Source organism: Pieris napi, chromosome 20, assembly GCF_905475465.1.
Source record: "Pieris napi chromosome 20, ilPieNapi1.2, whole genome shotgun sequence".
Classification (NCBI taxonomy): Eukaryota; Metazoa; Arthropoda; class Insecta; order Lepidoptera; family Pieridae; genus Pieris; species Pieris napi.
Genome location: NC_062253.1, coordinates 9,625,066 through 9,639,967, shown reverse-complemented (window position 1 = coordinate 9,639,967; position 14,902 = coordinate 9,625,066). Strand labels below are relative to the sequence as shown.

The window sequence follows — 14,902 nt, the reverse complement described above, 5'->3', positions numbered from 1 at the left end:
TAGAGATCATGGCACGTCTCAGTTTGATTTTCGTAGCAATTTTCGCATTGCTGGGATTGTCGTTTGCAGGTACTTATTACAATTATTAAAATACGTACTATTTTTTTTTATTACAATTATTTTTATATGAATTGTAATTTATCATAATTTTGCAGCTACGCGCGTTGCCCGTTCTCCGCACTTTGGAGTAGGCCAAGGTTTTGGCGGAGGTTTTGGTGGAGGTTTTGGCGGCGGATTTGGTGGTGGATTTGGTGGTTACCCTCACCCACCTCCGCGATTCTATCCCCCACCGCCACCACCAGGTTTCGGTTACGGCTCAAGCGGATATGGCCACCATGGTGGATTCTACCCGGGATACCCTGGTGGATACGGTCAAGGATACCCGGGTCTTGGTGGCTTAAGTATAGCGAAGAGTGTCAGCATCAGCGCAGGTGGAGGTGCTCAGGCGAATTCAGAAGCTTTTGGAAAATAAGACTGTTAAATTAATTTTAAAAACATGTGTTGAATGTAACACGATTTAAGTATTTTTGTGGTTATAAATAAATTATAAGAGAAATATTTTGCACATTTTTATCATTGATATTAAAAAAAAATCGTATATGTTTATATGAAGGGCCATACATGGGGCGTGGGGTAAGGAAACTTTACCCTACTAACCAAGATGGTCAAATATGAGCTACCAACCTAAGAGAGAGATATCTATATCCATTGGTGCACAGTCGGACGCAAGACCTCTCTCTCTCTCCACTCACAGGGTTGAGAAAACCACTAAGTAGTTGTTGAACGAACCTTTTAAATCTCTTATGTTAATGTTTTGATGTACATTTAATTTTTTTATATATAAAAAAAACTGAAGCGATAGAAGCTACACATATACCTAATTCATGGTATTTAATTACCGCTTTAAAAAAATACTTTTAATAGTTATAAATGTTAATGAATACACCGTACGAAATAAAACAATATTGAATTATTTATTTGCCAAGATGTAATGAAGTATTAATTTAAGAAAGGCTAGATTAAAAGAATTGTAATATTTAAAAAATAGTTTCTGTAAGAATCTATAAGTAATTTTATTAAAAAACAATGACTCCAGTTCTATGTCGTTGCAACACGAAAACAGCACAATAAAAATTCTAGTTCAAATAAGATTTATGTGTAGTATATTAGTAATTAGTTATTCGGTAAAAAACATTGATACTAGCACGTCTAAGATCTCAAAGTCTGGGCCTCTAAATCTAGAAAAAGTACTTGAATTTTATATTATTTTTTAATGATTATATATTTATTTAAATAAAACCTAAATATATAGTATTTACAATTTTCTTAACCGTCATAGTAATAATAAAAATAATTCAAAGAAAATCAAAACAAATTTAAAAAGTTTGGTCTCTGTGGCAGTGTAACTTTAACGCTGGCAGCATTTCCTCGCTGTATTGCGATACTTATTCGTTGAGCCAGGAATGTGCCAGCTCTGGGGTCACCGGTACTATTTACTAGGCGCCAACTTAAATCTTTGTCTCTACTCCAAAGGGAACAAAATCGATGTTGGAGGAAAGACTCTTATATTTGAGGCATTTATTATTTTCCGCCTGCTCTGCGGCCGCCGCAGCTTTTCGCTTGTATGAGGGAGGTGAGACGGTGCTAACGTGTCCACACAAGTAGCATCCCATACCAAAGCCCGTCCCATCTTCAAAGGGATCAACGACATCACATCCGGCTGTCATGGCGTCCACTAAGGCCACTTACTAAAATTAATTGAAATATGGATAGTTAAATAAAATTATTTCGATATATATATGTCACCGTAAAATTGTAAACACCGTTAGATTGTAATATATCTCGCGAGATTGTAAACTGTCGAAAGATTGTGAACCTCAGCGTACTGCTGACAATTTAAGGTATTATTATTCGGTAGTTATATGAAATTGTTGGGAAGTAAAATTAATGTGTAATTGACCAAAGAAGTTTGAATGATAACTAAGTTAGTGTAGTACAATCTACCGAATAATAATACGTTAAATTGTCAGCAGTACGCTGAGGTTCACAATCTTTCGACAGTTTATAATCTCGCGAGATAGATTACAATCTAACGGTGTCTACAATTTTACGTTAACATATATACTGCACACTATAAATTAATACATGTATAAAAAAAACAATAACTTACCTTCAAATATATAATTAAAAAGAGTCCATTTAGGCAAGGGTCCGAAGATACTGGCAGCGTTCCCCCTATGAATAGCTAGACTAATTCTTTGTCCGAGGTAGCTGCCAGCTCTTCGGCTCTTAAATAAAATGCAAGGTGATGTTTGAAACTTAGCTGAAATTCAGTTCAGTTACAACCTCTTATATGGAAAATTGATATAATGAGATGAGGATTTCATAATCTTTAAAATACGATATACATTTCATAATTTATCTAAATATACTTTTACCAAAAAAACACGCGTTTTTAGAATTAGGCTGACTAAGTCATGTGCAAAAGAATTATAGTGAAAATCTATATAGATCATGAGATCCTTTGGGTTTTTTGATTTCGACATGAAAACACCTTGAATTTCTAAGTCAACTTTTTGCCGCTAAAAATAAATATTTAATAGCAAGGACAAAGAAGAATTCTGGTAAGCCCCGCAACCACAGTCACAATGTCAACACAGAAACGTCGGCCGCAAATGGGTTTTACTTTGAAATACTATTGTGATATATTTGCTGTATAAAGTGATCAGGTTCCGTAGACAAATGAATTTTTATAATGTAAACCCTTCAGTGAAACAGAGTTAATTACTTTATTTTCACACGAGTATAGAGAGCGTGTAATCGTCGGAAGTCACAGAAAACAATTCAGATCCTTTAGCACTCCAAATAGTTTTTAAAGGAGCTTCAACGTCACAAAAAACTATTCTCTAGTCTATCGAACTAGCCTATGAAAAACAAAGAAATTATTATATATAATGGAAGTTAGGCGATAGAAGAGCACTACACATTCATGGTATTTAATTACCACTTGTAGCACCGAAAGAAATAAAACAATGTTGGATTATTTATTTGCAAAGAGGTACCGAAGTATTAACTTTACGGTAACTTAAAGGTATTAATTTAAGAATAATTTAAAGAATTTCAAAAATACTTTCTATAAGTACCTCTAAGTAATTTTATTAAAAAACAATTACTGCATGTCGCAACACGAAACCAGCACAATAAGAAAAAATCTAGTTCAAATAAGATTTAAGTGCATATTTTTAATACAGCGGGTATTCGGTGAACAAAACATTGAAACACGCCTAATACCTCTAAGTGTTGGTCTCTGAAACGAGAAACTTCCTCAGATTTCTGTCCTGTGTGTTGCCCTTTTCAATAAATACATGAATACTTGAATTTTATATTCATACTTTATATTGAATTTAAATGATTATTTATGATTATATTTTTATTTAACAATATAACATAACAATCAGATAGTATTTACAATTTTCTTAGCCTACATAGTAATAATAAAAATAATTAAAAATTCATATTTTTTTTTTAAAGTTTGGTACCTGTAGCAGTGTACCTTTAACGCTGGCAGCATTTCCTCGCTGTGTTGTAATACTTATTCGTTGAGCGAGGAAATCACCAGCTCTGGGGTCACCGCTACTATCTATTAGGCGGGCACTTCAATCTTTAATTAGCGCCTGAGCTCTTGACCCCACGGCCCAATAGTATCTACACCAAAGGGAACCGAAAATTTATTACCGTAAATTATATTATGGATTTCCTCTCACATTGCGGAATTCTCATAGCTAAATAAACGTATCATGTACTGCACTAATAGTCACCTACCTGTTAATAACTGATGTCAATATTATATATATTGAGAAGATTATAGGTGTTATGTCAGTTGTAATCAGTAAATCACTCAAAATGGTTCGATTTTTATTATATTTTGTAGTTTTGGCGATTTTCGGGCTCACCAATGCAGGTATTTTTTTAATTTATCTAATATATAAAATTCTCGTGTCACAGTTTTCGTTGCCATACTCCTCCGAAACGGCTTGACCGATTTTGATGAAATTTTTGTGTTTATCCGGTATCTATGAGAATCGGCCAACATCTATTTTTCATCCCCCTAAATGTTAGGGGTAGTCCACCTGGCAAACGTCATTTTGCCATTTATTATAAATGATATAGATGGCAAAATGACGTTTGCCAGGTCAGCTACTATTATGTATAAAACACATTATATTAACTAACATAGATTTTGAGATCATGGTCCTACGTTGGAGATCGCATTATGAACTGCTATGCTAAATTATGTTAAGAATTAATAGGAATAATTTTTCGCTATCTAAAAATACAAGTTTTTTGTAAGATAAAATTTTTGTTTCGACGAAATCATAGAGTAACTGCATAGATCGTAATGTGTCGCAGAAAAGGGTAGTTTTTATCTTTTCAAGGGATATTTCTTAGTTCTTCAAGCTTCCGGGAAGTTAATTAGATAATTAGGTAAAGGCACGATTAGTTTTTTATATGGCGATTATTATTATTATTTCGCGATAGTAATACCGTTCCCAACATTTTTGAATGTAGTTTCGGAGTAGTTCTCCCAATATTCATAGCGCTGATGTCGCAACTTTTCAATGGAGCGGTATACAAACATATGCATAATTGGAAGTTACTGAGTACGGGCTCAGATTCAAAAATTTTGGGCTATTTTATGGATTTATTTTGTAAAAATTCATTAATAATAGTATAAATTGAAGCTTCATTTGTAAAAGCGAAACAATTACATAGTCGATATACTAAAGAATTAATAAACACAAATAACTTAATACATCATTAAATCTTTTTAGAATTTTAATTGTATTATTTCAGCACGAGTAGTCAGGTCACCACAAGGTTTCGGGCAAGCCAGTGCTAACGCGCAGGCTGGATCTTTCGGAGGTGGCTTTAACAAATTTGGTCCACCACCACCACAACCAGGATATGGCGGACCAGGTTTTGGTCCCAGAGGATTTGGTCCAAAAGGACATGGCCCCGGAGGATTTGGTCCCGGAGGTTTTGGCCCTGGAAGTCGCGGCCCCGGTTTTGGACCTGGAGGCTTTGGACAGGGTGGCAATGGACGTGGTCTTGGTGGTGGATCCTTAAGTATATCTAAGAGTGTGAGCATTAGCGCAGGACGCGGTGGTGCCTCTCAAGCAAGTTCGAATGCTAATTCCTTCGGAAAATAATTTTAAGACTTTATACTACCATTAAGATATATGTACAATAAAATGTTTAGATTATTATTTTATTTTATTTTTACCCTTGCGTCACCTTTGGAATTAATAATGCACCATATGTTTAAAGGTTTTAAAACCTCGTATTTACTTTTGATTTTATTTTGGTGGAAATTTAATTTTGAAACATTTTTAGTAGACATATATTCTTTAATATAGTGGAAAATTTATTTGTTCTATCATCAATAGTTTTCACAGAGCAAGCAATGAAAGATATTTTATAGGCATTTTTTTACTCCTTGGCTAACATTATTGTAGTTTTAGTAGGGATACTTATTTTTTTCAATTGCAATCAAATGCAATTAAAATAGCCTTTATTAATCAATGATAATGTAGCATTCAAATGGTGAAAGAATTTTTAAAATCGGTCCAGTACTTTTTGAGCCACTTCGTTACGAACATACAAATCTTTCCTCTTACTAATATAAGTATAGATTAATGCTTTTTTGGTTAACACCAAAATACAAAAGATAATTCATAAATTTAATCAAGAAAGTTTATGAGATATTTTAGACCTTTGTAATGTAGATTCTGTCATATTTCTAATTATAATTAAGGAAAATATGTGTAATATACGATGAATTACTATAAATTACCAATGCTATAAATATTAAAACAATTAATACAAAATAATGGTAGAAAATTAGCCAGGCGTTATATAGGCATTCTACTGGGCAAACTGGTTTCAATTCTTTGATGTGGTTATCTACTATATAAAAATAAGTCGTGTTTTCCTTCCTGACGCTATAACTCCAGAAAGCACGAACCGATTTCCACGGTTTTGCATTCGTTGGAAAGGTCTTGGGCTCCGTGAGGTTTATAGCAAAGAAAATTCAGGAAAAAATTCGACAGAAAAGCGGGATCACCAAACGAAATGTTACATTAAACGAAGCCATCTGGTGGCGAAACAGAGTTCGCCAAGTTTGCTAGTAAGATTATATATTTTGATTATGGCATTCAGGGCGTAAAACAGAGGTTTTTAAAACTTTGTTTGCTCATTACATTTTCACCTTTTGAAGGTACGTATGATGTTGTATGCTATAAATTGACGAGGTTGTTATGTATTGCATCAGTTTTATTTGTAAAATCATCCAAATATGTGCCGTTTAAGTATTTGCTTTGTTTTGGTTTTAGTTCTTCTCAATGTAGGCGTATCATTAGCAGGTAATTTATAATTAGTATTTCATGAATCGCGCAAAGTTTTGGAATAGTTTCAACTAGACAAATATTTCTTTGGATACCTGCTACTTGGCTAAAAATAAGTAAAACTGGCTTACAGTGTATGTTTGTATACTATTATATGTTTGTTTGTATTGTCGATTTTGATAGAGTACAAAAATTAATTCGTAGTACATTAATAATGAATTTTATTACCATCATATATATTTTTTGAATTCCGCTATAGGAGTCCGGAAAGCTCGGTCTCCACAATTTGGTGGAGGTTCCTCACAGCCAGGCTTTGGAAAAAGTGGTTTTGGCGGACCCGGATTTGGACAGGGTGGATTTGGACAGGGTGGATTTGGACAGGGCGCATTTGGACAGGGTGGATTTGGACAGGGAGGATTTGGACAGGGCGGATTTGGACAGGGCGGATTTGGACAGGGAGGATTTGGACAGGGCGGATTTGGACAAGGCGGATCTGGGCATGGCGGATTTGGACAGGGCGGATTTGGACAGGGTGGATTTGGGCAGGGTGGATTTGGACAAGGCGGATCTGGACATGGCGGATTTGGACAGGGTGGATTCGGTCGACGTTTTTGAATGAAATAAATGTTTTATTGTTACTGTTAGTTACACATTTATTTACCTTTAGATTCGAACAGGCATACTTTTAATTTATTAATAACGAAATTGACAAATATAATATAAATGTTTATAAACGCTACATATATACAGCCAGTTATAAATAACAATATTCAATACTTTGAACAATCCTACTTACATATCCTCCATTTATGTAATTTAATCTCATCGGACTAATTTTTCCAACTATGAACTAGTTGCACTGTTGCAGTTGCATCTGCAATACACAATTATAACTTCCAAACAAAATTAAAAAGTGCCGAGTCTAATGTTGACCAATGAAATACAATTATTTTAATAATAACTGGCCTCGTCATGGGCATGGCACACAAAAGGTTGAAAAACACAGTTTTAAATAAAAAATTAAATATAATTACAATCCTGAATGTTACCAACAATTTTTACTCTCACTGTGCGAATTGTTATCAATAGCGCTTAGAATGAAAAATGCATTGGCACTGCCGATATTAGAGTCTAGTCTAGTCAAGCTTGCGCATGGAAGCTTCCTGTCTACTCAAATTAATGATGGGATTATACGGTATACAATAGGTGTATCAATAGAATAATGCACAGTTTACTATCACACTTTTTTGTATTGTAATTATGTTCTTAATGTTGTCGAGAGATGATTTTTATCGAGAAGACGCTATATGTATATTAACTCATTTTAATTTACAAATTTCCTTAAATATCAATTTATTATTATTAATAAGGGATTATTGATAAAAACTAAATTATTCTAACTGCACTCTATAACTAAAGTACTGTTTCATCTGTTGCTGTCAAATTGTATTAACGCTGTGATAAAAAGATAAATGAAGACTGTATTGTTTGCTTTTGCTTAAGCAGTGAAAAGGAAATCGATCAGGAGCGGGACATCTGGTTCATCAATTTTTTTGGTAATGCCCAAACGTTCAATCATTACACGTATCATACTAGTAGTAATAGAAATTAGAATTTTTATATATTATTTTTTATCTCGAAGTATTTGTGATGTTAAATGCTTAAATAAATATTTAAAGTACTGTACTGTCGGTGTACTAATTACACATTTATTGAGTTTTCCCATCTCGAAAGAGTTATATTATCGTAATTATGTTTCACATTCTGCTGTCTGGGCGCAAACAAAACTTGTTTTGTCTATATAATTTCGGAAAATACACAGCTTGTGCGAATTTTGTTGAAACGTAATATTTACCTAATGCATTATGATCTATTTGTGATATTAGGACATATTATTCGTGGAATAGGATTTGTTAGTGATATAAAACCACAACGTTCTCTGTAATTGATCAGACTTAGTATTTCCGGCAAGATGACTAGACTGGACCTGCTGATAGTATCAATATTTATTTCGACTGCATTTATTGCAGTTTACGGATATCCAGGTAAGGGATTGCTGTGAATCCGTAAATCTCAATCATACATGAAATGTGTATCAAGTTAATTTTCTTTTTAAGGTTCTATATTGCATCGGGATGCAAGATCGCCATATTACGGCGGTTTTGGATTCCACCCACCTCCACCATTCCCATTTTTCCAAACAAACAATTGGAGTGGAATTGCAAAAAGCGCTGATGGAAACACCAATGGAGTATACAGTGGCGCTGCTGCTAGTGCCACAAATACTGCATCGGCTACTGGACAAGCATTATCGCTAGCATCAGCTGACTGTGATGATGATGATTCGGTTCAATCTACTGGGACTTCTGGCAAATTAATAGCTGGTTTTGGTGATGGCAACAGAGGCGACCATTCTGGTGGTTTCGGTGGACAATTCAGTGCTCATAAAGAAGCTCGTTATTCTTTCCAAAGTGGTGGAGGAAAGTTTGAAGCTGAAGGTTCTGGATTGAACGGCCAGAGTGGCTCTGGGAGCCATGGACAGTTAAACCTTGGTGCAAGTAGCTCAGCGAGTGGTATCGGAGCCGCTGACCTTAGTAAAGGCAATGGATTCTATTCATCAAGTCACGATAGCGCACAAGCAGGAGGTAAATTAACAGGCGGTGATCAAAGCGGTGGTTTCAGCAGTTCCAGCGCACATAGCTCATCATTTGGTTCAGTAAAAGGTAATGACCAACAACAAGTGGAGTTAGTTAGTGGGGGCATACATTCTGAAAAAGGTGATCAAGAGCAATCAAATCTTGACACTCAAGCGGGCTTCGATGCAGAATCTGGGCAAAAAAATAAAGTGGGCGTAGCTTTTGGGCAACAAAATAATCAGCTGAAAGAACAAGTTGGGCTTAATGGTGGAAATGGCCAGCAAACTGTCCAAAGCGGTTATGGTCAACAGAAAGGACTAGCTGGTGTTGGTCATCAGCAATATAAAGGCACCTTTGGCCAATCACAAGGCCAAGTTGGATTTGACCAACACGTACGTCAAGGAGGTTTTAATAAACAACAAGGTCAAGCTTCATTTAGCCAGAAAGACCAAAATCAAGGTGCCTTTGGCCAATCACAAGGCCAAGTTGGATTTGACCAACACGTACATCAAGGAGGTTTTAATAAACAACAAGGTCAAGCTACATTAAGCCAGAAAGACCAAAAGCAAGGTGCCTTTGGCCAATCACAAGGCCAAGTTGGATTTGGCCAACATTTAGATCAAGGAGGTTTTAATAAACAGCAAGGTCAAGCTTCATTTAGCCAGAAAGAACAAAATCAAGGTGCCTTTGGCCAATCACAAGGCCAAGTTGGATTTGGCCAACATTTAGATCAAGGAGGTTTTAATAAACAGCAAGGTCAAGCTACACTAACCCAGGAAGAGCAAAATCAAGGTGCCTTTGGCCAATTACAAGGCCAAGTTGGATTTGGCCAACACGTAGGTCAAGAAGGTTTTAATAAACAGCAAGGTCAAGCTACACTAACCCAGGAAGAGCAAGATCAAGGTGCCTTTGGCAAATCACAAGGCCAAGTTGGATTTGGCCAACATTTAGATCAAGGAGGTTTTAATAAACAGCAAGGTCAAGCTACACTAACCCAGGAAGAGCAAGGTGCCTTTGGCAAATCACAAGGCCAAGTTGGATTTGGCCAACACGTAGGTCAAGGAGGTTTTAATAAACAGCAAGCTACATTAAGCCAGAAAGAGCAACATCACGGTGCATTTGGCCAATCACAAGGCCAAATTGGATTTGGCCAACACGTAGGTCAAGAAGGTTTTAATAAACAGCAAGGTCAAGCTACATTAAGCCAAGAAGAGCAACTCAAACAGCAGAATCTACAAGGTGGAAATAGTGCTAGCAGCCAAGCTTCTTCTTACGCCCACGGCAGAGGCTTTGGCTATGGGAGAGGGTTCTCAGGATATGGACATGATCACGGTCATAGTAACGGTTTTAACTCCAAATATCAAGCTAATCAAGAATTGCAACAGCAACAATCAGGACCTGAATTGACCAGCGGAAACAGTGAATCGCAAAGTGCTGGCAGTGGTTCTATTGGAGGAGCCTTAAATCTTGCTTCTCAAGGCTTAGAAGCAGCACAAAAGACTGGATGCAGTACTTGTGCTGGAAATGGTGGATATGCCTACAGTAATGCCAAGAGTCACAGTGGGTCAGCTATTTCCATTGCATTTGGCGGTTAAAGTATTCAGTTCATCTATTTTTATTACCGATGTTAATTGTGATGTGTTCTTGATGTATTTGTGCTTCTTCCTTGTAAATAAAATATAATTATTCTTGTTGAGTTTTGCTTTTTATTGATATAAAAATACAATTCCTACCTAAAATACTGTGGCAATTTAAGAAAATTTGTCTGTATTTGATGAATTTTCGAATTATTTAATATGCAATTTAATTATAAAGAGTTTCAAACTAAAACCTAAGTGTGGTCCCACGCTAAACACAAAGAAAAAATATTTTATGGTATACCGTGCCTAACTTAGCTCCCATTTCAATACCACACAATATACCGCCGAATGAATATCTCAGCAAAGAATTCTATATATTCTATCTCAGAATTCTGAAAAAAGAATCGAAATCGTAATAAGTACCAAGTTTAGAAAATTAAAAGCATAAAATATTAAAAGCAACTGTCGAAATATTCATATTTAGGATCTGTTTCACAATGTATGGATAAAGTACCAAATAGCTATGCAACACATTAATTAGTTAAATAATAAGGAAGATAAATTGTGCTATTTGACATTTATCGGACTCATAGCTTATGATGGACTTTATGTGACGAATAGCACTATATGACAGTCGTGAAACGCAACAATAGTGTTTATCCTACCAATAAGTAATAAATAGCTAATTTGGAACTTATGTAGAACTTATCCGTACATTGTGAAACAGACCCTTAGGGTTGCAAACTTGAAGTTAAATGTCGTACATCACATACAATTATTTATAATGGTTATTTATACACCCAAACGAATATAATATTATGTAGTGCTAAAAATGAAATGTATTGGAATACTCTCAAAAAATAATACCTAAAAAAAGTCTTGAATTTGGTAATAACAATAAATAGCTCCTTTTAACATGGCGATTAAATAATTGGCCGTAAGTTTATTGCCAGTTCTTATTTTTTGTTACATTCACAGCGTTCATTGTGTTACCTAGCTAAATGATATTTTATTTGCTACAAAAAAACATAAAAAGTAATTGCCGAAACCAGGGATCGAACCAGGGACCTTTAGATCTTCAGTCTAACGCTCTCCCAACTGAGCTATTTCGGCTACATGAGGGTAATTGAATTTTTGCACTACAATATACATAAAACAAGTGCAATGTTGACCCATGTTATTTATTTTCTTTCTTCTATTTTCTGAGGATACCAATACCAATTAAATAATAACCAGACAATTTATATCTGTATATGTATACTTTATATTATTATCACTGTGACAGTTGTTTAATTCTGTTCTTAAGCAACTCTTCATTATCTGAGTAATAAAACTTATCCGTATCATCCGAAGAATATCCTAAAGAATCAAGAAAAGGTTTAAACAGATGCCTTAACCTTCTTGGATGAAACAAAACGCTTCGTTCCCTTTATCCGTCCGTATTTGCGTATCGCACGTCATAAGGTTGCCTTGAGTTCTGTGAAATATATCAACCTTCTTACAAAAGGTGTAAAAAGTATGCAAACATATATTTTGAGTGTACTTTGACTTAGGTTTGATGGGTCATATGTATTGATGATACACTTTAGACTTACTACTGGACGTTTTTAAGGCGAATGCTACACGCTCGATATTTATCGTGATATTTGGATCGTGATCCAGAATCACGATGTGTAGTACAGGCGTATCACGATACGTGATACGGATCGCTGGATTTCTAGAAATCTAAAAATCCACGATCCGTATCAATTATCGTCGATAAATATCGAGCGTCTAGTCTCTGGTCGATTTTTATCGCGTCACAATTAATTCTGCCAGCGATGGAAGAGGACGCGCATATTGAGTCGGCGCCCGCCGCACTTCAAACAAACGACCAAAAACACTTGAAAGAATTTATACTTGTATTAGAAACACTACCTGAGATATGGGACAGCTCAAATGCAAACATAATTAATAAAGTGAAAAGGGCGAATGCGTATGAGCAGCTGCTTGAAATTTTTAAGAAAATTAAACCAGACGCGACAGCTAAAGACGTGATTGCATATATCAATTCATTAAAATCGAACTATAGAAAAGAATTTAAAAAAATAACAGATTCGAAGCGATCGGGTGCTGCAGCGGAAAATGTATACAATCCAAAGTCTTGGGTATTTCATATGCTGAAATATTTGAATAAAAATGAAAAGCCGATTGATAGTCGTCCATTTCTTGGTGTTGCCGAATTTGATTTAATAAATTCAGATGTGTATATTTTCTCTATCTTGAAACCAATGTTTCGCCCATTTCTTTCGCTTTATACGTTTTTTCAATGCTATCGCTAATATAATAGCAACGCAAGCTTTCTTAATATTGTTACTCATTATTATAATACGAAACGTACGAGTGTACTCAATGAAATTTACCGTCGTACTGACGCGATTCGTATCGAGTGTGTAGTATACTAAAAAAATACAAGATAAATATCACGATAAATATCACGATAATTATCGAGCGTGTAGCATTCGCCTAAGAGCAGTGCTTTGGTTGTTCCACAAATTGACTTTCTTTCTACGTATGTGCGTATTAAACAATCGCCCGAACAGTGATATAAAACATCCTGATTACCGGCTTTCCTTAGACACAAAAAGTTGACGTGTGTCAGGCACCGGTGGCTGATCACCTACTTGCCTATTAGATTTACAATTGATCATGAATGGATACAGAAATCTGAGGCCCAGACCTAAAAAGGGTGTAGGGGCACGGATTAATTTATTTTATTACCTAGACGATTTTGTGAGATAATATTGATACCACACTGTGTTCATCCTTAATCTAAATGCGTTTCAATCTTATCTTAATTATCTTTATATACATAAATTACGTGTCATGTTGTTTGTACGCTAAACCACTTAACCGATTTCAATCAAATTTGCATACCGTGTGCAGTTTGATCTAACTTAAAAGATAGGATAGGTTACATCTTAATTTATACCCGCAATAATATTTTATTGCAAATTATTTGTTTATTATTTGACAGTCACAATTCTAACAGATGGCGCTGTGTTGAAAGTACCAACGTTTCACATAAGCTACAATTTAATGACATAACCACCAAAAAAGCATGGTGGACCCCATGACTGGTGTTCTTCTACCGTTTCCTTTGAATAGTTTACTACTATGTAATATAACAAAAACCTTAGCCACAGCAACGCTTGGCCGAGTCTGCTAGTAGAATTATAAACTATACGGTAATCAGGACGCAACGGTGCAAGTTTTAGATTTTTCAGATAGTCCTGAAAACTATTTGATTTAGGGAAACGCTTTCTCTACAACCTATTCACTAATGTGAAATCCAATAAAAACATTATTAGCTAAATATGTATAATGTGTATGAAACAATGCTTGAAAATGTGGAAAACAAATATAGTTTAAAAAAACTATAAAACACGCTTTTAAAGCACATCAAACTAAAAAGTGAAAAATAATTCCTAATTTAGGCTGAAAATGGTAATGACCAAAAAATACTGGTATTATTGTGAAAAAGCGTGGGGCGCTCTGTGCCATATTTTTCGTCTATCGAGCAACCTTTTTAGTCCTCGCAGCAATACTTGTTGTCTCAATTTAATCGTATTGCTTTGTGGACTTTAAAAAAATTTCATTGTTTTTTCGAGATAAACCTATGAAATTATTATATTGTCGCTGATTCTTTATAAGTTTGAATTAAATCTGTCCGTTTAAAGTGGGTCAAAATCGAGTCCAACGGAGTCGGTTACATACATACATACTTACATACATACAGGTGAAGCTAATATAAAGCGTGTAAAAATCACGACGAATTAAAATAATAAGAAATAAATAATAAAAAGTAATACGATTAAATAGCGAAAATAAACTATATCTTATTATGAATCTCATCACGGACTAGGATACATAATCAAAAATTCCATGCAAACAATATGAATGTGTCAGCCGAAACGTGTACACAACGTATTAACGACTCCATATTTTTCTAGGAATGTCAATTTGTCTTATCAATAACATTTAAGTATATATTTCTAACATCGCGCAGTTCGTAACATATTTCACGAAAATGTTGAGATTGTTACTATTATTAATTGCAATTCTGGCAGTGAGCTGCTATCCTACGGACAGTGAGTTGTTTCTTATCGTATTATAAATTAGCAGTTGTTTGTTAATAGTAATTGTATTAGAAGCCGACCATACACGATAAGTTCATAAGTTTAATCATCGAGAACGATTGAAAAGGAGAAATTCGATTTCTTTTTAGCGCAAACAAATAGTG

The 14,902-nt window shown here is 35.0% G+C and overlaps 2 protein-coding genes, 2 long non-coding RNA genes and 1 other non-coding gene across 5 annotated transcripts; 4 read left to right on the top strand and 1 right to left on the bottom strand.

Moving 5' to 3' along the window:
- On the top strand, window positions 1-735 carry LOC125059833 (holotricin-3-like). Its single transcript, XM_047664473.1, has 2 exons — window positions 1-69; window positions 156-735. Exons 1-2 carry the CDS (start codon window positions 9-11, stop codon window positions 470-472), a joined length of 378 nt encoding a protein of 125 aa, XP_047520429.1. The 5' UTR covers window positions 1-8; the 3' UTR covers window positions 473-735.
- Window positions 736-3,777: 3,042 nt separating this feature from the next.
- LOC125059801 lies at window positions 3,778-5,264 on the top strand. The gene is made up of 2 exons (XR_007118724.1): window positions 3,778-3,961; window positions 4,855-5,264. It is a non-coding gene; the product is annotated as an uncharacterized LOC125059801 (long non-coding RNA).
- A 1,074-nt stretch (window positions 5,265-6,338) lies between these two features.
- Window positions 6,339-7,048, top strand: LOC125059854. The gene is made up of 2 exons (XR_007118735.1): window positions 6,339-6,422; window positions 6,664-7,048. It is a non-coding gene; the product is annotated as an uncharacterized LOC125059854 (long non-coding RNA).
- Window positions 7,049-8,338: 1,290 nt separating this feature from the next.
- Window positions 8,339-10,736, top strand: LOC125059782 (filaggrin-2-like). Its single transcript, XM_047664339.1, has 2 exons — window positions 8,339-8,449; window positions 8,522-10,736. Exons 1-2 carry the CDS (start codon window positions 8,377-8,379, stop codon window positions 10,633-10,635), a joined length of 2,187 nt encoding a protein of 728 aa, XP_047520295.1. The 5' UTR covers window positions 8,339-8,376; the 3' UTR covers window positions 10,636-10,736.
- Window positions 10,737-11,660: 924 nt separating this feature from the next.
- On the bottom strand, window positions 11,661-11,733 carry Trnaf-gaa. Its single transcript has one exon. It is a non-coding gene; the product is annotated as a tRNA-Phe (tRNA).
- Window positions 11,734-14,902: the final 3,169 nt, after the last annotated feature.